The sequence below is a fragment of the Pezoporus occidentalis genome, unplaced genomic scaffold (genome assembly GCF_034315485.1).
Source record: "Pezoporus occidentalis ecotype Australia unplaced genomic scaffold, CSIRO_AGI_Poc_V1 ctg28, whole genome shotgun sequence".
Classification (NCBI taxonomy): Eukaryota; Metazoa; Chordata; class Aves; order Psittaciformes; family Psittacidae; genus Pezoporus; species Pezoporus occidentalis.
The window spans coordinates 7,248,632-7,272,726 of record NW_026914718.1 but is presented as its reverse complement, the minus strand read 5'-3'; the positions used below and the strand labels follow the sequence as shown (position 1 = coordinate 7,272,726).

Sequence of the window (24,095 nt, the reverse complement as noted above, 5' to 3'; positions counted from 1 at the left end):
GGTTCCAATTTTGAGCCTGTTAATACACAGACAAAAGGCCTATGTGAGGTCCGCCATGAGGAAATAACCAGCCCAATCCTGCTACAGATGCCTGTTCTGGTAGCAATCTTAGGCTGGCATGTGAAAATGCAGTCAGATATATATGGGGAAATTACAGATTTGATTAAGACTTCACTGAAATGTAGTACATTAAATTTCTTGACCTGGTCACTGGGATATTTGCAAGTAAAGCAATGTAATATTCATTCTCCCATGTTTCTGCGTGGGAGGGATTTTTGGTGTGAGGTGTGGCGCGTCCTACCCCTGATTGTTTTGGGTTCACATAGTGCTTTGTGCTTCTCTTCTTTCCTTCGCTCCCTCCCTTCCTGTCTTTAAGCCATAACTTTTGATTTCTACAATTTACTCAAATACTAATCTCAGGCTATATCAAACCAGCAGATATCATCAACTCTAATAGTTATTTGCACACAATTCATTCTCTGCAAGCTTGTGTAACTTCTTTTCCAATTGAAAGCAGAAAAAGCTTTGCCCTTACTCTCTTCCTCTTAACACACTCTTAATGCAAGATGAGATGTTGCAGCAAAATGTTGTTTCTGAGCTCTGATTAGAAGCATGAGTCACAATTTGTCAGGTCGTGTAGGTTAGAATTGCTCAGACTCTTTCGCTGCATCCGTTTCAGGACACGTTATAATGGAGTGTGGCCCTGCTAGCATGAAGTCAGAGCTGGTGAAAAGAGGGAAGTTCTTTTTCTCCCTGTCCATACATACAGACGGGAGATGACTTCCGGGAGCCTTTGGATTATTAATATTTTGTATTTCTACAGACAGCCAAATCCAAGCACTGTATGTTTTATAAGCACAACAGGCCCCAAGTCACACTTACATGCTCAGGGGTGGCAGCATATTTATCAGTTATCATTAAAATGTATTCACAGAATCTGTGCATAATATGCTCCTAATGCCCTGTTCAGAACACACATTTAGCTATAAAATAAACACAAAGACCATTTGAGGAAAATACAGGAGAATGATGCTGCTTCATTCCAATGCTGGAGACACAAGTGCCTCACAGTGGAGGAACAATGATGAAAATGCAGTGTTGATAAAGAAGAGCTGCTATTTCCAGCTTCGTCCTTCCTAATATCAGTGTCCAATGCGTCTGAGTGAAAATGTGGAAATTGAACCAAATCACTGTTGCAAGACTATTTCCAGGCATCGTAGCACTATAGACTTTATCTGGTCCGGTTGCTACGCTGAGCAGCCTAATACAAGAAGAGATGGATAACCCTGAAATGGCCATAGAGAAAGACCTCACTGTGAGGTGCAGTATGGGAACAGGTATAATCACATAGCTAAAAGGTTTCTCGGATTGTTGGCATGTAACAGAATTTCTTAGGGCTGTCTGAGCACTCTTCGTACTGGCTGTTTCTAAACTTTTAGTGCTTGCCTTTTTCACCTGAACATCCTTGTGCTTGGTCTCACCGTTGTATTCAAACACACACAGAGATGCGTGCACACAGATTTCAGGTTCTGTGCAGGTGGTCACAACTGACATAGAAAAGTGATCATTCAAGACTCAATAAACATTTAAAGCCATGGGAATCCAAAAGCAATAATAATCGTTTTAGGAAGTGATCGGGACTGAGTTATTATGGTGGCAGATGCTTCAAACATATAATTCAGATATTTGTATGAGTGAACTGATTGATGCTGAGCATATCTTTTAAAAATGAAGATAGCAGGTGAGAAGGAAACAGTGAGGCATGGACGAAGCTAGTAGATACTTCTTTGGTCTGCACAGCTTGTATTAAGATGCAGCTTGGTGGATTTATGACACCACACCGTATTTATCCGAAGGAAGGGCAAAGATAGATCTGTTCCTAAAGGACCGTAGTGTAATAGCATCTTGATTCCAAAGAGATTTAATTGTAGTTGTCTTTATAATTAAAATGCCTCTCCTGGGTAACTTTTCTGGGGGGTGCTATGGTGTGTAGATGCACTGTTGAAATTTCTCTTAGGTGTGACCCATATAAGTAATTTCACAAGGCACTTGTGGAAAGTTCCAAACTCATTTCATCTCAGAGATGCAGTGATTGTACTCAGGAACCTTTCAAAACATGGCCTGTGTCTTTTAATCTTTATACAAGTTAACCCCTTCCTGCTACGTTGCAGACGTAACTCTTAATCAGATTGTGAAACTACACTGATTTTCATGTGATGGAGCTGAAGCTGAGATGTCTGGAGAGGATATTCATAGTTATATTCTGGAGGTTCTTGCATAGGATTTGGCTGAGAGGTTTCTATGTATTTTCTATTGCTTTGAATGTGCAGGTGAAGAGTGACACACACCAAAAGTGAGAAAAAGTGACCTGTAAGGACCAAAGTACCCTTTGCCAAATGAAACCTTTACCAACAAGTCATGAGAGGGAGATTAGTGATGGTGGTTCCCTTGGGGATGGTTTGCTGCCTCGCCCTTCCCAGGCACCAGTTGATTGCCATATGTGGGAGCTATCATGTCAATGATTTCACTCACCTCCATCTTCAATACTTCAGTTTCTTCTGAAGTCCACCCACTGGTGGCTGAGGTTTTGGTAACGTGCAGTGGAAATGGGGAAACAGGTTATTTGGGAAGTGTCTGGAGTCTGCACAGCTATATAGGTTTTCTTGCTATCCCATTTTTCTGTAACTTTTGTCTTTATTATAAACATGACTGGCTTTAAGCATGGTAAGAATCAATTACAGAAAGGCTAATTGCAGCTACAGGGGATGGGGAGCACGTCATTGCAGTGAAGTGTCTAAACCTACCTGCAGGTTCACAGACCTCTTATTTTTGTCACAGGGCAAAGGTACGTAGGTTTCAAGGGCAGGCCTTTCCTCTTCTTAGCAGCAGACAACTTATGAGAAGGGAGGAAGCCCCAAAGCCCTTAAGCTGTTCAAGGGAGCTCGGCCATTGGAGCTGAGGAAAGAGCGGTCGTTGAGGAACGCCTCTTAAACCTCTGGAGCAGCCTCCCCTGTGAAGTAAAGAGCCATTTGTACTGAATAACGGTGTAATAATTTCTTGCCTCTCTTCCTCCCAGAGGAAACCCCTTTTACCTTCTGGTGTTCTTCCTCTCTGACAAGCGGGTTGCCATGGGCTGCTTGTCCTCCCCTGTGGGTGTTAGCCCAAGGCCTCTCTGTGCAGGAGCAGGAACACCTGCAGGGCGCAGGACCCAGCATAGGTTGCTGGGTCTAGCCTGCTGCATTGTGTGTAATCCCAGCTTTCAGCTCCAAATAAGTGAGGTAGGAGTTTTCGCTCATACTGCACCAGTTGGGAGGCTTTTCCAGAGGCTCTGTGCTCAGGTGCTCAGAAGTCTTCCAGCTTCCAAGTTGTATTTAAGGCCATTTTATTTCCATTTGCTCTTGCAGCAAGATTGTTCATTTAAAGGTTTGTTGGGTTTTCTTTTTCCCCTGCTGTTTACCTCTGATAAGGACAGGGCACAATTGCAATTGGTTTTAGCCTTCCTTTTACTCTCTTGAAGCAGCTGATCCTTTTGGGTTTGCATAAGCAAGGACAAGTAGGGAAGACGAGCCAGGTGTGGCAGTGCTACTCCACATTGTCATCTTGCTTTTAGTCATGTCCCTGCTCACATTGCAGTTCTCTGTTCGTTCTTTTCCAGACACTGAAACTGGGGCCTTTGTAAACTCTAAATAGGTTAGATCTAGCAGCTTTATGTGATCACAGGGCATGGATTCAGGAAGAAAGAGAGCAGGTTAATCAGCCATGATCCAGTGTGATAAATAGACATTGCTTTTTATTCCGCTTTGCTTTAATGATTCTTTCCTCTGAGCTCTGATGCCTGGCACGCTGCTGAGATCAGACTAAAGAGCTTCTACTTTGTGACTCACTTCAGCCAAAGGTCCCTGCATGTTATAGATCCTTGCTACCAGGCAGGCATGTCTTTGATGATGCTGTTATGGGCTTCCTGGTTTCAGAACAGTGTATGGTCTTGCATTCTGCAGCATGTTTTTGCATTTTGCTTCCACTTCCACCCATGTCTGGTGCATGTTGTCCATGGAAAAATAGGGGAAATGCTAGTTTAATTGGAGGTTTTGGGGTGGAAAGAGACCTACATAAGGTCCCACAGCTAACGTTTGACACCTGGACTGTGGTCTGTCAGTCTTGGTGAGTTAAATAGCCCTGACTTGGCTGTGTCTGCTGGCAAAGGCAAGTGGAGCAGTTAGAGGTGGATACCTATCCCTGCAGGAGACAGTGGATGAGAAGGAACAACACTTGGGCTCCCTGGCATCAAAAAGCAGTGGTAGCCCAAAAAAAGCAATTGGACAATCTTCCTCTGTACAGCATCAGGGCAGATTTTAACCCCCAAAAAGGAAAAAAAAAAAGGGGGGGGGGAAGTAGAGGTCTGGTTTATAAATGACTTCCAGATTTTAAGTTGCTAAAATTCAATGGTATATACACAGATATTCCATGATAGTCATGGATTTGTTTCCTGGCTCCACAAGGGATAATATATGATGAATATATATATTATCCAACAAGGGATATTATATGATGGATTTCCATCTTCACTCTCTGTAGTTTGAATGTATCGAATGTAGGATCAAATGCAGCACTTTGATGATACAGGGGGCAGCACTGGCGTGTGTAATAAAATGTACTTTGTGTGTGAGACATAGAGAAGGGAAAAATCTCACATTTCTTTCCAGACATTTAGGTAGTGACTCAAAACCCCTTCGAGTCAATTTTGCTCTTGTTTTAAATACACTTCAGTATTTATTGCATCTGAAGATGTAAACCTGGAGCAGGAAGCTGTGAGAATGTTGTAGAGAGGCTTCATGTCCTCAAAATGGTCAATTTTAACGTCACTGGATGTTTCCTGGTGAAAAAGGCAAAGACCAGAAAGCCAGCTCTTGTTTAATCCTCTACGTTTTGATTTTCACTAACTAGTTGCGTGGACTGCTACTCACACCTCACCTCTTTCATACTGGAGTTTTCAAGTTCTCTACGTTCTTTTTTGGCGAAACAATTTATATAGCTCCTGTTTTCTTAACCATCACTCCTTTCTCATGCCTCCTTCCTAAACTGTCACGTACAGTCATAGGAATTTTTACAGAGCTATTGCAGTGCCATGGTTTAAGTAATTACAAGTGGCATCAGGATGGAAATGTTCCCATTTTGGTAAGCTCCCAAGTTGAAGGTTTCTGCCTTCTAAGTCTGCCTTCACAAAAAACTGAGTAACTTGCAGTCTAAAAGGACACGCTGCTAAAGAGAGGTAATCACTTGTGTTGGTGGTGATATTAGTTGATAGTATTTGACAGAACACTTCTTGCCAGTCACCAGAGCTTTTAATTGAAACTGTCAGCTCGATTGACTTAAAGTTTAAATGCACAGCACCTTTTCCACCAACTTCATCAGCTGCATCTTTTTTGTGCTGATGATTTTACTGTCACTTTTGTAATTTGTTTAAAGTTATCTGAGACAAAAAGCTATAACTGCTTTCTCCTAAAACTCCTGCTTGGAATTCTCCATAGCATGCCTAGTCCTGGCGGCAGTCTGAAACTGAATACATTGTTAGGATGCAGGAAATGCAGCAGTAGTCTCAATATATTAATCTTCATATATATCTTTGCATGTATATATATACCTATACACCAGACTGAAGAAGCCCAACAATCTCACCCTGTCTTCAGAGGGCTGGAGCAGCTCTGCTCTGGAGCCAGGCTGAAAGAGCTGAGCTGGTTCAGCTTGGAGAAGGGAAGGCTTCTTAAGGGGAGAGCTTAGAGCAGCTCCAATGCCTAAAGGGGCTACAAGAAACCTGGAGAGGGGCTTTGGGCAAGGGCCTGTAGGGACAGGACAAGGGGAATGGCTTTAACCTGCCAGAGGGGAGATTGAGATGAGCTCTTAGGCAGAAGTTCTTCCCTGTGAGGGTGCTGAGGCCCTGGCACAGGGTGCCCAGAGAAGCTGTGGCTGCCCCATCCCTGGCAGTGCTCAGGGCCAGGTTGGACACAGGGGCTTGGAGCAACCTGCTCTAGTGGAAGGTGTCCCTGCCTGTGGCAGAGGGCTGGAACCGTATGTGCTCTGGGGTCCCTTCCAACCCAAACCAGTCTGGGGTTCTATGACTTTATCTCTATACATATCTATTCAGTTCACTGTCTTTGAAGCTTTCTGGAAGTGCAGCATACCCCGGGGTCAGCTGCATCCCTGCTGCTTCCAGGGAGAGAAGCTGAAACTATCTGTAATTACTGGATGCAACAGAATTCACAATTCCCCAGCCCTGAGGAAACTGGGTGATTGCTTGTAATTAAAGGCAGTTAGCAGTCCGTTAGATTGCTATTCCTTGGCTAGCTTTAACCCTTGCAGCCCTGTCTTCCAGCCCTCACTTAGGGTGGTATTGATGGATCTGCAGCTATGGCGTGAATCAGTTACCATCAATCCCTAAAATCTTACTTTAGGCAGAAAAAAGAGATTAAGTTTCACTTGCAAACTACAGTTTGAGAAGCCCTAGATCTAGTATGATAAAACTAAAAAGTGGGATTGCAACAAAAATCTGAAACCAACGTACCTCATTCATAGGAGTGTAACTCCAGATGCTAACCGGAACATTGCTGCCTCACACTGGAATAATGTATGATTGAATTGTGACTCTTCAGAGCACATTTATTAGGCTCAGGGCCGTATAATGTTCCTGACTAAATGAGACAGAGGCATCTATGCTTTGACAGTCTCTTTCTATCAAAAATGCTTAACATTGAGGTGAATATTAATGCTTTTTCAGCAGCTAAAAGCTGAATCAGGTGCAAGTAATTCTGTTCACTACCATCAATTTTGTAGAGAAGTGTGACAATTAATTATGCTATTAGATGAATTGTCTGATTTATTTGCTTTTTTGAGCCTCATGATTTTTCGATTAACCCTTCATACACATAGCACAGCGGTTACCTTCCTCAGGGTTCAAATTTCTGAAGTTAGGTTTTGCTCAGGACGGAGGGCTGCAATTCTGATTTTCATCAAAACCACATCCAAGTTGGGTGTGATGTCTGAATACTTCCCTGTCACTGTCTTATATTTCATCATGAAGAATGACTAGAACAAATGCAGTTCAGTGATGCAGCTGATCCCCTCTCCCTCCTCCTAAGCCCCTTCCAAACAAAACACAACAGATTTGTTCTTAACTGAAAACAAGCAAGAAACTTTCTTCCTGATAGGATAAAGACTGAGCAAAATCTGCCCAGCTTATTTTGGCATTATCAGAAATGTCAGTGTTTTACAAACTGTTTGAATCTAGTATTAGCATAATATTTTGGAATATGGTACTGGCAGGCTCATCACACTGCTTGCCACAACTGAAGTTCAGAGATCCAGACTCAGCCCTGCAATAATGAAGGCAAAGACAAATACTCTGCAGCAACTTTGGTTGGAGGCATTAGTGGGAAGAGAATGAAATATATTCTAGATTATTTATGCATGAACAGACATACTAATACATTGTACTCGTGCTAAGTATAGTACTTGTTACAACGCTGGAAGCTTTCGTTCTGTCAAATCAGATTAATTGATGGGAGAAAACGTATGTTCACACAGGCGGTAGGTAGGAAAAGGCAATGTTTCATCAGGCTTCCAGTGTCTTGTTCTACCCCTTTGGCACGGGGTACCTTAGCTGGTTTTGATGCAGCCCAGCAAAGCCTTCAGGAATCTTGCTGTTTGAAGTTACTGCTCTGATTTGCTGTTTCTGTCGGCTGCTGCCTTGGAAGCATTTTGGGATGCATTTCAGTGGGCCTTTTAAATGTTATTGTTGTACCTACTTAGCTCTGGTGAAGTCTGCAAGGACTCTGAACTTCCCACTCTTAAAACATAAAAGAAAGGAACTGTAGGTGCCTTTAAGGAAGGGAAGGTAAAGTGGGCAAAGCCCCCTTTGCCCCCAGTGTATGTGCTGTGATAAGGGAGGAAGCTGGTGTAGGGCTTGCTTGCCCTGCCTGGGAGCCTCGCATTGCTCTTCATCCTGTGCTCTTGCTGTGGGAGCTGACACAGTACCATAGGAAGGGAGCGTGCAGAAAGCTGTCCAGGGCACATGTCCTGGCTCCTCTCCCACAAGCAAGTGGAGGGGGCAAGAAAAGCTGTTTCCAGAGCTCAGGAGGGTGTCCTGCCCTATGTGTTATGCTGGGAACACAGCAGCAGAGGGAAATCCAGGCTCAACCTTTGAGCTTTGAAGGTCTCATAACTTGTCTCTGTTTCTTGAATGTGTCCCAACTTGAGTCAGCTGCTTGCTGTTTATATTTGAGCATCTCACTGGGCTGTAGAGAGCTGAAGATGGTTAACAGTGGCAGCAGTGCTGTACCTGGGCAACTTCTGGGGAAGGATTTAAACTTCTTGGAGTGATGGCTGATATAATTTAGTACCTTGCAACAGGAAGGCTAACATTTATTAAACAACCAGCTTTCTGAAAATCATAGAACCACAGACTGGTTTGGGGTGGAACAGAACCTTAAAGCTCATCCAGTTCCAGCCCCCTGCCAGAAGTTAAGATCCTTATGCTGCTTCAGCTGCTGGGAATTCCTCATTGCCTCTAATTAATTATTGGAGTTTCTGTTATCATGGGAAGATAAAAAGAGTTACTGTACTGTCACATTTTGTTAAAGAAGGAAGGAAAGGTTATTTTTAGGAAGTCCCAAGTGACTTTTTTTCTAGTCATCTTCTATAAAAAGCCATATGGAGAGGTAATGGAGACTGAGGGGGAGAGACTCTTGCTAATAGCTTCTTTTAATTTGTTACCACAGTGGTGCTGCTGTGTGGGATCTCATTAGGGACCTCTCTCCTATCCCGGCCCCAAATTGTTCCAAAACAGTAAATCAAATGGGGCAGGAAGCCACCTCGTGTCAGTGCCATCTCTGCTGGAACTGAGCAGATAAACTGGTATCTTTGTCTCAACTTCCTTCAGCTGAGTGTCACAACTGTAGAAGTGTTTGCCTTTGGCAGAAGCAGCATGCTCAGACACGTTCCTGATTCCTCTTAGACTTTCCATTTGCTTCCACAAGCTCCAACACTGGTGTCGCTCTTGCCAGTGTTCTTTCCTCTCCCAGTTCATGTTTTGCATGTCACCTCATTTCTTGCAAACATTGAATTCCTATAAATATCATTGCTGTGGCATCATATCAGTCCAGCCCTCAGATTCCTCAGCAGTTGAGTGCAGTGGCATTTTTGTCTGTATCATCCTGATTTAGGCCCTTTAAACAGGGGCTTGCCTGATGAGGCTAATTGATGTATTCGTCACATTTCCACAAGCCATGCAGTGTTGCTGTGTGGACTTGCACATCTGGAGCTGAAAGTCATCACTAGTGAGCACACTTTCCCTGGGACCTGTCTTCCCTCACACGGTGAACTCCTCCATTGCAAGCTCTGCTTCTCAAGAGGCAACTTTTGCAATCTGTGACAAAATGTGTTAAAGCTAGGATGATACAGAGGGGAGATTGAGATGAGCTCTTAGGCAGAAGCTCTTCCCTGTGAGGGTGCTGAGGCACTGGCACAGGGTGCCCAGAGAAGCTGTGGCTGCCCCATCCCTGGCAGTGCTCAAGGCCAGGTTGGACACAGGGGCTTGGAGCAACCTGCTCTAGTGGAAGGTGTCCCTGCCCGTGGCAGGGGGTTGGAACTTGGTGAGCTTTGAGGTCCCTTTCAACCCAAACCAGCCTGGGATTCCATGTTTTGACTGTTACTTTCCCTCTGCGCTAGTGGCTTTGGCTGGAAACATCACATCAATAACTGCAGTTAAAGGGGGGCATGAAGGGTTTCTTGGCAGAGTTTGAGAGGTGACTGATGGGGTTGGTGCCATGAAGGAAATCCCTGCCCTGTCTTCTGCCCAGAGCCCGAATCCCAAAGGTGTACAGAGGCACGCTCCATATCGTGGTCCCTGCTGTGCCTGGGGTCAGTACAGGGAGGTCCCAAAAGCAGGTATCCTGTTGTAGAATTGGGGTTTAACCTGCTGGATGCAATCCTCTTGAGTTTGTTCCATAGCTCTTGTCTCAAGTTTCATGTGTTACAAATACTGTATTCTCCTTTAATGTATTGTTTGTGGTTCTTATTGAAAAGCAGTGATATATCCGTGACTAATATGCGGGGCTTGAATTCTCCTCAGTGTACAGACTGTCCCTGACGCGTCTGGGGGGACTTTAGGCAACTGTGCTTTGATGATTTATTGATTTATTTAAAACGATTTATTGATTTGATGTATTGATTTTCAAGCGGGGCTTGCCCCAGTTGAAGCCTTGCAGCCCGTGCTGGCGTCGCTCTCCCAGCAGAGCAGGCTGCCTGCAATGAAGCAGATGGCTGTTTGCCAGGAGCGAGTCGCTCACTTTCTGTAATTTACCCTTTTTCTGTTCAAATGGTTTGGCTTGGTTGGGTTTTTAATCAGCGCCAGCCCCTCTCCAATAGCCTGTTCTCCCTCGCGTGCCCGCATCCGTGTGTGTGCGGGAGCGAGGGAGGCAGAGAGAGAAGCCGTGCCTGGGCTATGCTGACAGACGACTTTTCCCTCAGTTGTCAGGTTTCCAGCCTGTCGGCAGCGCTGCTGGTAAGCGGGACCAGAACAACGCCAGGGCAGGGAGAGCCGGGCTGACCGATCTGCTGGGGAGCTGCCGCTCGCACCGTGGTGGGCAGCCCTTGGGACCCATGCAGGCAGCTCGCTTGTCAGCGAGGGCTTTTCCTGCCCATCTCCCTTGATAAATATCCCTCAGCTGGCATCATCGATGGTATCCTTATTGTAAAGGGGGGGGAAAGACACAAACCCCGTGTGGCTTTGCCATCTGGAGATGAGCTTCTAATCCCCCGGGTCAGCCCACGGATGGCGGTGGCATTGCTGGAGCGGCTGCCCCCCGTGGCCACCTGAGCGCCACCGCGGTTCCCACGCAGGCAGAAGGGGGACAAGTGGCTGCCAACAATGTTGGCTGCTCCCGGGCAGTGTTAAAGGGGGAGCGTGTCTGTGTGTGCGTGGGGCAGCCGCCGTCCTCGCAGAGCTTTAACCGAAGCGGTCCCCCGCAGCTATGGAGTCACCCACCAAAGAGATCGAAGAATTTGAGAGCAACTCTCTGAAATACCTGCAGCCAGAGCAGATAGAGAAAATCTGGCTCCGTCTCCGAGGCTTGTAAGTAGTACTTTCCTTTCCCTCCCTTATCCTTCTCCCGTTTCCTCCCATTGTCAAAATGATGGTGGCACTTTTTCCTTTCTTGCCGGTACCAGGAGTTTCCACACCTGTTCTCATCAATACAGTGGTTTAATCCTAGCAAAAGATCCATTTGCTTCTTTAAACTGAACTGCTTGTTACATTGAGCAAACATTTTCTGGGTGGAATGTAGAAATGTCATTAACGAGGCATTGTGAGGTCTGAGCAGCTACCGAGGTGCTAATTACTTTAGCTGCTAGACTAGAAAAGTTTTGTTATGTAGCCTGAATGGGGCTTAATTGGATTCCGTGTTTTCAATAATGTCACCCGTAGATACAACATACAAAAGACTCCCCCCCCCCCCCCCCGTGAATGTACACCATTCGTGGCACTGACATGGTTAATAAGGGCAAAATAGGCAGAGAAGGCACAATCGGGAAACATTTCTACCAGCATTTGTAATGGCAGCAAATTCATGTCCCATGCCTTAGTTTTACTTACTAATTTACACATTAAGCGTGGCTTGCCGCGAAATGATGGGACACTGCATAAAGTACCGGTACTTAAAGAGGAACTTAACACTTCAGGAAAGTTAAAGTCTCTAGGCTGTAGAGTTTGTGCAGTTTATTTAGAGTCAATGTCTGGTGTCTTTTTCAGATTCTCAGTATGTAAAATACTGTCTACCAGCAATAAAATCCATTACTGGCAGCAAAGCATTTATTTGCCCATCAGTTTTTGGCCAAGGCAATGCAGAGCATTACCACGTTAAGCTGCATCCCTCCCTGTGTTCAGAATGGTTTGTTGTTGTTTTTTCTCTTCAGCCTCACATGTTAGAGTTATTAAGATTTCAGCCCTCCAGGGAAAGGGGGGAGGGAAACAGCAGAAGCAAGAAAACGTAGAAAGAGTAGGCTAATAACTGAAAACAAATGGGTCCGAGTTAAACTTGAGTTGCTCTTTGAGCGTTATTTCATGTGAGCAGGCGTGGCACATTTTGTAAAGCATGTCTAAAACTTCTGTAGGACTCCCAGGAGTCTAAGGTGTGCATGAATATGTATTCCTTTCAAAGCATCACTCCAGGAAACCTGTTTTGTGAAGGAACTTAATCAAAGCAGAGGACAGCTGTCTTGTAAGCCTTCCAAATAGAACAGTCACACAAAAGAAACCCTCTTATTTTCAAGTCTGTGTCATGCTGTAGTATTAGGAGTCCTCGCATTCCTGTTTAATGAGGAGTTTAGGAGCGTGCTGATTCGGATTCCACCTGAAGTTCATAGAGAATTCTTCGGCAGCATTGTAGTTGAAAATGCTGTTAGTACAGGGCAGTCAGTGGCTGTGTGTTATGCATCAAGCTCTGATCTCTTCCCTCTTTTGGAAATTTGGCAAAACTCTTAAGACTTATTCTGGATCCGTAATAACTAAACCTCAGGCTGTTTTTCAGTATAGCCCTCTTTGTTGGCAGTGTGTGTGAGTGTAACAAACGCATCCTTTCTCCTCCTGAGTTGCGGGATTTCTTTGCCTAAAGAGGAGATAGATTTTCTGTAGCATTCTTGATCACAAGATGAAAACTGAAATGTGCTTAGCTCCAACTAAAGGCTGCAGAAGATTTTCCATTCCCAGTCCTTTTAATGAGGCTTTTAGCACATGCATACTCACACACACAAACTGAGGTTCGGCATCATGTTCCATGGTTTTTCTTGTCCATCTTTATGCATGCCTGTATGTGTAAGAAGAACGATTGGATGTGCACAGCCATCTTAATTAACTCTTAAATAAGATGCTTCATCCTGGAGAGATCAAATACTACTTGTGCAGATGCCTCTCTCCCCTGCTCTGGTACCCCGACAGCCATATCACACAGGGATTAGTTAGGAGGCACAACAGAGTTATACAGGTTGAGAGCGAGCACCCTGCTTGCCGAAGCTGCCTGGGGGAGTTGTAGTCTGCAGCAGGCAGATATTCAGCAAGTAGTGAGATCCTGACACAGCTTCTTCACTGAGAAGGGCTGTCGTGATTTAAACGGTCTCAGGTGCTCAGTGTTGGCTTGGACATCTCCTTGCAGAACTTCACCCATGTCAACTCTGGCACCTTCCTCTTCGTCTTCCCACCCTCAGTGCCAGCTGGTGTGATTATTCACCGTGACTCAGTGGACAAACCAATATTCATCACCTCTTGCAATACCTGCCTTTTCCAGGGAACAGGGAAAGAGCCTTTTCTAATTTTCACCCCATCAGCTTGCTTGATTCAAAGGGAATGGAAACCCAAAGGCTGCAAAGGGGTGTTGTTTTTCTCAGATTCCCTTATGTAGTGTGTTTTCTGCTTAAGGAGCTCTGGTGAAGGCTTTTTTGCCGTATGCCTGATACAGTTCTGTCCTACAGGATGGTTGGCCTTTGGAGATTTGAGCGTGGGCTGTGTATTTCCAAGGAATAGGGAGGAATATTTTGGACAGTGTGCAAAGGGCAGGTTTTTGTGAGGCTGAAGCCAGGTGTCTGTTGCAACATGAGTCATACGTTGCTGTAAGAATCAGACAAGATACTGAATTTGCCTCTGGAGTGGAAGGATTTCCTTCTCCTTTCCCTTATGTATCATTCCAAGACTTGTTTTCTTAGTCAGGAGAGCCTGGTTGCAGTATGAGGTGATGGTGCTTAGGCCACATCCAGATTCCTTTCACTTTTACTGTTTAAGAATGAGGTAAAATGCTAATGTAATAACAATAGTGAAATGCTTTTACTTAACATAGAAATCCATAGTTTAATGATTCTGTGCAGCAATTTATAAGAGAATCAAGTCAGTAGACCTGTAGTGTTTTCTCAAGTTTAAGGGAGTGTGATAAATTGCCTTACTGAGCAATAAGATGTCTGTGACAAAACATTGGGGTGTCTCGAGCCAGGGGTCTGTGAAAGAAATGTCTTTTACGTAGAATCCTAGAATGGTTTGAGATGGAAGGGACCTTAAAGCTCATCCAGGTTTGCTTATGGCTCTCAGTAGCTGCTGCTGCCAGAAAAAGGTTCTTGAGTCTCTTGCTTTCTTCTGTCTTCTTTGCCCCATGGATCCTGTCCAGAAGGCAGTCTTTTGTTCAGACTTGCCTCATTCAGCTCTGGGATTGGACACTGTATACATAGGAGTTGCATATGAATCTGTCCTTCACTCTCCTATGATTACTAAGAACTCTGTTAAGCTTGGAACCTTCTGCTCTGAAAAACATACCAGTTAAGATTAGGTGGGACCCATTACAGGACACTGCTAGCAGCAGAAGTTAATTTCAAAATATGGCTTCATGGTTGCTTTTCAATCTGAGGGTTTCTCTAGGGAGGTATGAGTGGAGATGGCTGTGTTGGGGTGTTCTTGTTTTAGCCCTTGGGAGCCTAGTTTGTAGGACTGTGAATTCCCATTTGCTAGTTTGGACTCTTAAAGCTGCATGAAGTGGTTTCAGTTGCTTCCCAGTTTCTCAAGAACAGAGGAAGCACTGGAGCCTTTTTCAACACTAGGATTAGGCATTGTGCCTGACAGGACTGAAGAATGCAGAGGCATATACCCAAAGAGCTTTCCTAATTTCAGTAAAGATGTGATAGTTTACGGCATGTGAAAACCCAGCTTGGAGATATTTTTGGTTTGATTTTGGTTGCTTTTATATAAACAAACCCGTGGTTTCTAGCTATTACAATAGTACCAGCATCACTGGCATCTGCTGGTGCCCTTGCAATGCCTGAAACATTGCAGAAGGAGAGGAGAGAAAATGGACTTTAACCTTCTTTCCAGTAGCTGGGATTACAATGTTAAATTGATAAATACATAATAAATTCTTTTGCTCTCATGCTACTGAAGACGGCAACAGTCTCTGAACTGTGCCTTGAATGGGATGCTTGACTCATGTTTTGGACTCTCCTGCTCAGATCTGTCAGTGTTGAAATTGGTCTCAGAAATCTGATGGCAGGAGAAGATAGAAACACATGAAAACCACTGTCTTGGAAAGCTTCATGGTTTTGCTGCAGAACTGGAACATTGTTTCAGCACTTAGGGCATATCCTCAGCTTCCACTACAAAGCACTGTGCTGTCCTACCGACAATGAAGAGGTCCCAGTGCAAACATTTGTGTAAGATCCAGATTTGTTCTTGAAATGCTGAAGCAGCAGCTGATTTCAATGGGAAAACATGGAGCCTTGGCGATTGAAGACAATCTGGCAAGCGTTAGAGTGGCACTGCTCAGTTATCTGTTTTTCTGTCTTATCTGTACATGCTCTATGATATTTTTAGGTTTCCTTAGTTGAAATACGTCACATAGAGAACAGCTGGTTCTGCCAGTGAAAGTATCCTGATCTGCTTCATTTTCATATATGGAACCATCATAAACAGGAAAACAGAGATCTCCCTTCAGTTCCAGAGGCACACTGTACAAAAAGAGGTCTTTGTCCCCAAATATTTTAGCGGGTAGCAGATAGCAGAGGTTAGAAAAGCCCCTCAGAAGTCACCACTTGATTAGGAAATGTGTAAATTACTCAGTTTTCAAGTGGAATATATGCTCATTTGTTTCTGGAGGCAAGAGGGGCTTTTGGGCTGTCTTTGGTCTTGGATTCAGACCTCCTGAACCTCCTGAGGGTATAGGTTCAAACTGAAGCCCTGGGTGCAGAACTGAGCTACCTTCACCAGTATTTAAATAGAGCTGCTACCACCCTTTTTCTCATTTAGCTTTCCTAATGAGCACAGACAGGGATTAATTGTCAGAAAGCCACATCAGGAAACCTCTCTGTAGGTCTCTGAGCTCTGAATTTCACTTTCCCTGTGGCTGTCACGATTCCTAGAAGGATTAAGAAGGTCTCAGTGGTTAAGTGAGGGGGTGCTGGGTATGCGCTGCTCCAGCGTGACTTAGTGATTCTTCGTTTGGGTGAGCTGCTCTGTGGGTAGGAATGACTCAACTGGTTTTAAGGACTGTCAGGGTCTGCTTGATCCGTAATATTGTTCTCCCTGTAGTGTGAAGGAGGGCTGAATTGCACCATTACGCTAACCTGTAACAGCTTGTTTTGTGCTGTCTGTAGCCCTTGAAGGAGCAAGGGGAACAGGAGAAGTGCTGCCAGCTGCTAATCTCAAGCCTGAACAAATGGACAGGGGAGAGAATATGTTATAATAAATAGCAGAACAGCCACTTCAGACAAAGTTAATTACAGAGTGCAGTGTTTTGAGGTGTAGTAATTCAGTACATAATCCATTTTTTCTGCAGCCCTTCTATTACTTTGTTCCTCCCAGTGACTTTTATTTGAATCTTAAATCAATAGATGAGTCCTGCAGGTAACAAAAGAGGGACTACTTCATGTTTAATTCTAAAATGTTGACTAAGAAATAATATACACCCTCTAGTTTTTGCCATAATCATAAAAAAGAGATTTTATTCTTCTGGGGGTAGTACAAGTGAATCATCCCTGCAGCTCAAAAAGCAATTATTGATTCCAGCAGTCATAAAAAGACCACCACAGTCTGTCATAGGAAAAAGGGGCTCCCTTTGTAATATTAAATTCAGTGCTTTTCAAATATTGCTGCTATAAAGCTTGCAAACCTGCATAGGAAACAAGGATATAAAAAAGGTTATTTTGGGAAAGATGAATTCAGACCTTGGGTAAAAGGGAAATGAAGAGTCCTTTCTGGCATTCTTTTTTAAAGCTGTCTTGGTGGGATAGGAGTCAGTAAAGAAAGGAATAAAACCCGATGGAAGACAGCACTGGGAAATCCTCTCTGTGTGTATGTTTGTGTGTGTGTTTTAAAGCCTGCGAGACCAGCTCATCTCCTAATCTGCCAGCTTTTGGTGGATTCAAACACTAAATTGAACCCAACTCAGCCCTTGAAAGGATTTTTATTTAGTGTGTTTCTTTCTCTTCCTGGAATTCATGTGAGGTTTTCCTCTTCCAGTCTCTCTTATCCCATCAAAAAATTACTTCAGCCCCTTCAGAACACTAGGAATGGTCGGACTCTGATCCTGACTGGTAGACGGGAGAAGACTGATGTTCATGTATGAGGGTTGACCCATTCAAACACTACAGAAACTGTAAAACACCTCTACAGATTCAAAATGCTCTCAGAACACTGGGGATTTGGATAAGGCCAGGTTTTCTAGAAGAGCTTGTTTGCTGATTTTGATCTCCTGAACTGTGCTGTAAACACTGGAAAGAACAACCTCATTGATACCAATGCATTTGCAGGGGTGAAATTTGAATCCAGTTCCTGGTCTTTGGAGCTGTTTTTTTTTGTTTGTTTTCTTTGAAAATCTAAGTTTTCCAGGTAACTGATGCTTGAGACCACTTGTTTAGCCCTGTGACAATGCAAAGCATTCACCCACAGTGTTAAGGCCAACTTTGCTCTTAAATGTGAATTGTATGTGAACAATAATCCTTCTGGCAGTCAGTACCACTCCAGGCCTCTGCCAAGATTTGTCAGCTGTTGTCTTGCATATTTGAAAAGCAGATTCCTTTTGAAGGTGTGAATATAAATACAAAGAAACCAGAATGAGAATTTGTCAATAGATGAAGAGTGCAACTCAGATTCTGGTGAAAATGGATGTAATCAACTCAATTGGTAAGGTCCATGTTGGGGATTGTTGAACTTTCCTGGCCAAGAAGTAGGGTGCAGAGCTCTCCAGGAGGCATTGCTCTACATGGGTGTCAAGAAGAGCTTTGGAAGGAAGTGTCTCTGCCAAGGAGTCCAATTCATGTTGTAACAGTCTGCCTTACCTTCTTTGGGGAGGACTTCCACACCTTGCAATTGGTGATGTTGGATGCAGAAGTCCATGTGAGCTCAGGCGTGCAGTGGGAGAGGATTTTCATAATCATAGAATCCCAGACTGGTTTGGGTGGGAAGTGACCTTAAAGCTCATGCAGTTCCAACCCCTGCCACAGGCAGGGACACCTTCCACTAGAGCAGGTTGCTCCAAGCCCCATCCAACCTGGCCTTTCTTGGAGAATAATCTTTCTAGGAGAGGGAGATGTAGGAGCCAGTTCAGTTATTAACATGCGTACAGACATGTATGATAAGCTCTGTGCTTTTCTTCCATAGCTGTCAAGTTGTAGAGTCATTTTGTTATTAATGTGACACTTCGAATGGCTATTAGTAGGTCTGTGTCATCACTTCAGGAGTGATTTCTTACACTCCCAGGGACAGATATTATTTGTGCACAAAGCTCCCAGCCAAGACAGAAAGTTGCACTATATCCATCTGTAGTATGAATCCTGGCTTGGTGCAAATCTCATTTCAACACCAAGATAAGCACAAATTAAACATCAGATCTGTGCAATTTTTAACAGCTGAGACTGCTCAGAGCCCCTGAGCTACACTGTGGCATGCAGGGAGTCCCTGAAGAGCATGTGGCACAAGCTGCAGCAAGCATCCAGGGGCAAAGGAACAGAAGTAGAGCACAAACCCCCTTGCAAGGCTGAACAGTTCAGATGGTTGCTGTAAATGATGCTCAGATCACACTTCCTCCCATGCCTCCTGTGGAGCAGCTGGTTTTCTGGGATTCACTAGCAGTAAGCAGTTACTGGTGTCTGCTAAGCAAGGAGTCTGAATACACAATTTAAATATGCGCCTCTACACACACACACTGATGCAGCAGGGACAGCTACAGTCAGATGGGAGAACTCTCTTCTTTCACTTCTCAAGCAAGTCTGAAAAGAGAGGAAGCTGTGGGGGTTGAGGCTGGGAGGGGAGAACTGTGGAGATCATCTACAAAAGAGCATACTGGCTCATAAACAGGCGGAGAGGAGAACCAAAGAGAGCTTAAAAAAAAGGAGGTGGTGGATAAAAAAGTAGCCCTGTGAGTTCTTCAGGTCCCTGCACATAAATAAGTGTTAGATTTGTTTCCTTCCAAATTAAAATAGCTCATAGCACAACATATATGCAAGTCATACTCAACTTAGGAGTTTGGGTGTTGCTGAAAATCACAGGGACAAGAGCTGCCCTTAAGGATATTTGAAGATGCTGCCCAATCTGTAGTGCAGTATTTTTTGCCTCAGATTCTAATAGGAGACCTAGAAGGAAAGCCTGGATGCTGCAAGAACACCTCTGGTTATAAATGCAGTACAAACCACTGTTTCTGTGTCACTGTCTCATTCAGGCAAATCGTAGAATCCCGGACTGGTTTGGGCTGGAAGAAACCCTAAAGCTTATCCAGTTCCAACCCCCTGCCATAGGCAGGGACACCTTCCACTAAAGCAGGCTGCTCCAAGCCCCGTCCAACCTGGCCTTGAACGCTGCCAGGGATGGGGCAGCCCCAGCTTCTCTGGGCACCCTGTGCCAGCGCCTCAGCACCCTCATAGGGAAGAACTTCTGCCTAAGAGCTCATCTCAATCTCCCCTCTGTCAGGTTAAAGCCATTCCCCTTGTCCTGTCCCTACAGGCCCTTGTAAAAAGTCCTTCTCCAGATTTCTCGTAGGCCACTGTAGGTATTGGAAGACTGATAAAAGGTCTCCCTGGATCCTTCTCTTCTCCAGGCTGAACAAGCCCAACTCTTTCAGCCTATCTTCATGGGAGAGGTGCTCCAGCTGTGTTGTCTGGGCACTCATCTTTCCACCTTTGCACTAGGGTTCCATGTGCAGATTGTACATGTTTGGATGCAGTTTAACTGGATGTGCAGATTAAGTCAGTTGTGTCATACAGGGAATGTCCTTAAAGTGCTTTGCAGAGGAGAAAGGCTTGTGTGTAGATGCTCAGTGACCTTTAGACCTGTTTCTAGTTAGTGTGATTGTAGTTAACAAATCTGCTTGCAAATGGAGAAGGAAATTCCCAAGTTGTGCAAATTAGCTGAATAACCTGGAGTGAATTATCATGGTGGTCCGACCTAGCCTCACTACCTATGAAACGTCAGGCTCTGAAGCTTGTATTCCCTATTTACCTTAAGGAGGCAGATCTGCTCCTCTTCTGGGCCAGAGGCAGGGAACTCAGCTCCTCCTTAACAGCAGCCAGACTTTTAAGAGCTGGTTGCGGTTGGAACCATGGCACTTGGTATGTGGAAAGGACAGGTCTTGCTTATTTAAACTCATCTTTATATCTGAGGTTTCTGAAGACACCACCACCCCTCACTCTCCTCCATCATGGTTGCTGTGGCATCTAGATGTTCGTGAGACAGCCGCCGACAGCATGGAGTAGGGACTTAAGGAATAGAAGCCTCGCACAGCCTCCTCTAGTCCCTGTTCCCATCCACTCACCTGCCCATCCTAGTTCCCTTCCCCTGAGTGTTCCCCTGTGTTGTGAACAGTTTCTACATTGGGAGCACAGGGCAGCACTGCTGCCTCCCTCCCTCTTCTTCCTCTCTTCCTTCCCTCTGCCCTTATGGCCAGTTTGGTGGAGCCAGTTGTGTGCCATCCCACCGATGTCACTCATGCCTGGGCAGCACCTTTTTTTACTCTCTATAGAGAATAATGTTGCAGTGATACAGAAACAGTGTTGGCAGAGTAGCAGGGACCCTGCTGAAGGTGCTGAGCCCTGCTGCAGCCAGCAGTTTTGAGCATAGGAGCCCCTGTGAATCCGCTTTTCCTGAGCAAACAGGCTTGCTTTGGCTATCTCAGAGGTCCATTGTTGTTCAGGTGACTCTGCTCTCTAGCAACCATGCTCCTGGAGAAACATGGAGGGCTGGGAAGTCCTGAGAAGAGCATTGGCTCTTTATGAGGAGTTTAAATTGTAGAATCATTAAATGGTTTGGGTTGGAAGGGACCTTAAAGCTCATACGGTTCCAGCCCCCTGCCATAGGCAGAGACACCTTCCACTAGAGCAGGTTGCTCCAAGCCCCATCCAACCTGGCCTTGAGCACTGCCAGGGATGGGGCAGCCACAGCTTCTCTGGGCACCCTGTGCCAGCGCCTCAGCACCCTCATAGGGAAGAACTTCTGCCTAAGAGCTCATCTCAGTCTGCCCTCTGTCAGGTTAAAGCCATTCCCCTTGTCCTGTCCCTACAGGCCCTTGTCCAAAGCCCCTCTCCAAGTTTCTTGTAGCCCCTTTAGGCACTGGAGCTGCTCTAAGGTCTCCCCTTAAGGAGCCTTCTCTTCTCCAGGCTGAACCAGCCCAGGTCTCTCAGCCTGTCCAATGTTGCCTTTTCCTAAGAGTGGCATTTAATAAGTGGCCTATGAATGAGCAGGCCCTGCCAGGGCTGTAGCAGTTCTGCCTCGCTACACAAAGTAGTGCTGTAAAAAGGCTGAGGAACTTTAAAAAGCTTCCAGCACGCTGAAGGAGGGGGGTTCGGGAGGTGGCAATGGCAAAGTGAAGTTCCCTTCTTTTGGAAAGGGAACACTGCATCTTTGTGCAGTAATTTTTTCTCCCCTTGCTTAGGCTTGTCCAACAGTAATCTGAGTGTTCCAGCCTCTAACCCGGAGTCAGAAGAGGGCCTGGCACAGAACCATGAGATTTAAAGTTCTGCGTCACACCAGCTGTCTACTAGCAGAGGGGGTGGGTTGTGTTGAAGGGGAGGGGGGGTATAACAATAACAAGCAACATTTAGATTTACAAATAGCACCAAATAGATTTACTAGAGCTTAGGGCAAGATGCAGATTTGTTTAGTGAGTTCACACACGCGGCTGGTCTGCTCTGATGTAATTCCAGTCCGTGTTTCCTGTCTTGATATTTAATCCAGGGTATGAAGAGTGGTTCTCTCCCTCCCCATTGTGGTGCGTGCTGTAACTAATCACAGAGCCACCCTGCATGAAATAGCTGTCTGTTTGGCTCCTGCAGAATTTGGTATGTTCATTTTACATAGCAGCAGTGATTAGAGTACATTTTTAATCTGTACATGGTTGTTTCTTCCAGAACCTAACAGCTTTTTGCCACTGGGGGAATGGAATTCCCACTAAACAGTATTACGTGTTTCCAGCGTACACAATGCATCAATATTGCCCCTATATGTGCTCTGCAACATTATGCTTTACCTTATTCCAAGAGGAACTGTTCCACTCTACACTCCTTGTCGATATGACTCATTTTCACAAGCTGTTTTCTTAGGGAAACAAACAGGATACAACTAAAGACCGCACAGGAAAGGTTGTGTTTTCACTCCCTTTTTTGAGACATTGTACTAGCAAGGAAGCTACATCTCGCTTGCGGATGTCAGTGTTGCAGTGCGAGCACGATGTGAAGCACATCTTTGCTCAGAGCAGCAGGGAGGTATTTGTCCCTCTCCGATTCTATTGTGCACTAAGTGCCACAATCTCTTCCAGTGGGAGAGGCTACAGAATAGGCATGTTGAGGTACCACCCATCCTGTACTTTGCAGGTCATCACCTTTACTGGTTTCAGAGCCAAATGTTCCATAAGGCATGTGGAGTGACCAGCTAGAAAGTAACAGTCTCTCTAAGCCTGTATCTATTTTTCAAATAGTAAATATGTGAAGGTCGTACACTATGGTGAATGCTCTGCAGTGATTTGACAATCCGTATCTTTTGTATTATTTTCTTTTTAGGCATGGATAGTGAGAACTTCTCTATATCCTTTTCAGACGTCAGGTCTTTATTTTCCTGAAACATACTTTCCTGTACACCCACTTTTCTAGGAATGTGGTGTGTGTGAAGCACAAGAGAATTTGCTTCTTCTATACTAAGAAAAAGCAGAATGAGCGGTAGATCATATTCTTCCTGAAGGGTTTGATGTTCAGGACCTCTGTTTCCTTTTTATTTCATATAAAAAATCTAAATCCACACCAACTGCAAATGGGAAACTGAGTAAATACAGAGATCTCAGTAACTAGACTGGAGAAATCCGGTGGTCAGCCAGACTGGCAATTCATCAAAGTAGCATTTTCCTTGGGCAAAATCAGTGAGGATTTTTTTGACCTTAAATTATTTCCATGCATTTTTTTTTACCAATTGTGAGTTGAGTGCAAGCTTCATTTCTACTTCATAGCAGTACTTCCTGTTTTCAAGATATGAATGTGTCTCCCTCCATTTTTACTGTAAATCTCTTGTGCCTCTCAGCTGTCTTCTCTCTATTTCTACTGAAATCTTCGTGCCTGTTTCAGGTTGTGAACAGCTCGTCCTTGTATGCCTGCACTGCACATGCCCATGCTTCAGAGCACGCAGAACCTTCTAATCTACTTAGAATGAGACAAGTGCCTGCTTCATCCTCTTATGATTTCACTATGTCCCCGTGTGGTTCAGAGTCCAATTTAAAATGACTTCTCTTGTGTTTTTTAAAATCCCACATAAATCCTCCATCAAATCTCAAGTGCCAGCCGAAATCTTCCCTTTCTGCACCCATTTCTTCTCTTCTGCTGGCACTGTATGCTCATATTGTCTTTAACTCAGCACAGTATTCTGGTAAATGTAGAAGGAAGAGTAAATGAGTTGTTTTGGGTCGTGCTTTATTGACTAGGGAGTGAATAAAGAAAGAAACTGGTCTTTCAGTTTCAATTCGGGAATTAAAACCCCAGCAGGAGGTGATGGCATCATACCCTTTGAAGTCTGATCTCAGTATATTCCTGAGTTCTGGTCAGGTCTCCCATGGGATCCTGAGCTTTGGCAGATGCCGTTCTGTAGTCTGTGCTGTGTGATTGGGGTTTTGTGGATTGATTTATACATGGTTATTAGTGCAGGCTTTGGTAATGTAACGTAAGTGCATCACAAATCCTGTGATGATGACGATTAATTGGTAATGCACCGCATGATGCAGAGCATCGAGCTGCTGGGAAGGAAGGCTTTCAATTTATTTAAGTGATCCCATCAGTCAGAGAATGTGGCTGGATGTGAGCCCCCAGCTGCCTCTCCCTGGGAGCCATGCACAGGTTGATGGCATCTACCTGCAGTGAGAACTGCTACACCACTGGTGTACAGCCACAGAGGTCTTGGGAGATGGAAATGCTCTTGACCCTAGGCATGGCCACGGGAGGGAAACCTTGGGGATTCTGGACCAACGAGCTGGAAGGATTTGGAGACAAAAGCAGTAAATAAATTGTGGTCATTTCTCACATTAAAAAAAATAAGTGGAGGGATAATGTTCCTT

The 24,095-nt window shown here is 44.7% G+C and overlaps 1 protein-coding gene across 7 annotated transcripts in view; it reads left to right on the top strand.

The window, feature by feature from the left end:
- PDE1C (phosphodiesterase 1C) overlaps positions 1–24,095 on the top strand; it is a 278,378-nt gene that overhangs the window by 90,047 nt on the left and 164,236 nt on the right. For 2 of the 7 annotated variants that reach the window (XM_062625498.1, XM_062625495.1), the window contains exon 1: positions 10,589–11,125. The exons of 2 other annotated variants lie outside the window; for them this stretch is intronic. In XM_062625498.1, the coding sequence (XP_062481482.1) occupies positions 11,025–11,125 (101 nt within the window). In that variant the 5' untranslated portion in view covers positions 10,589–11,024. Of the gene's footprint in view, positions 1–10,407; positions 10,556–10,588; positions 11,126–24,095 lie in introns of those variants that run through there. 3 more of the 7 variants (XM_062625496.1, XM_062625499.1, XM_062625497.1) reach the window with 3 other exon arrangements.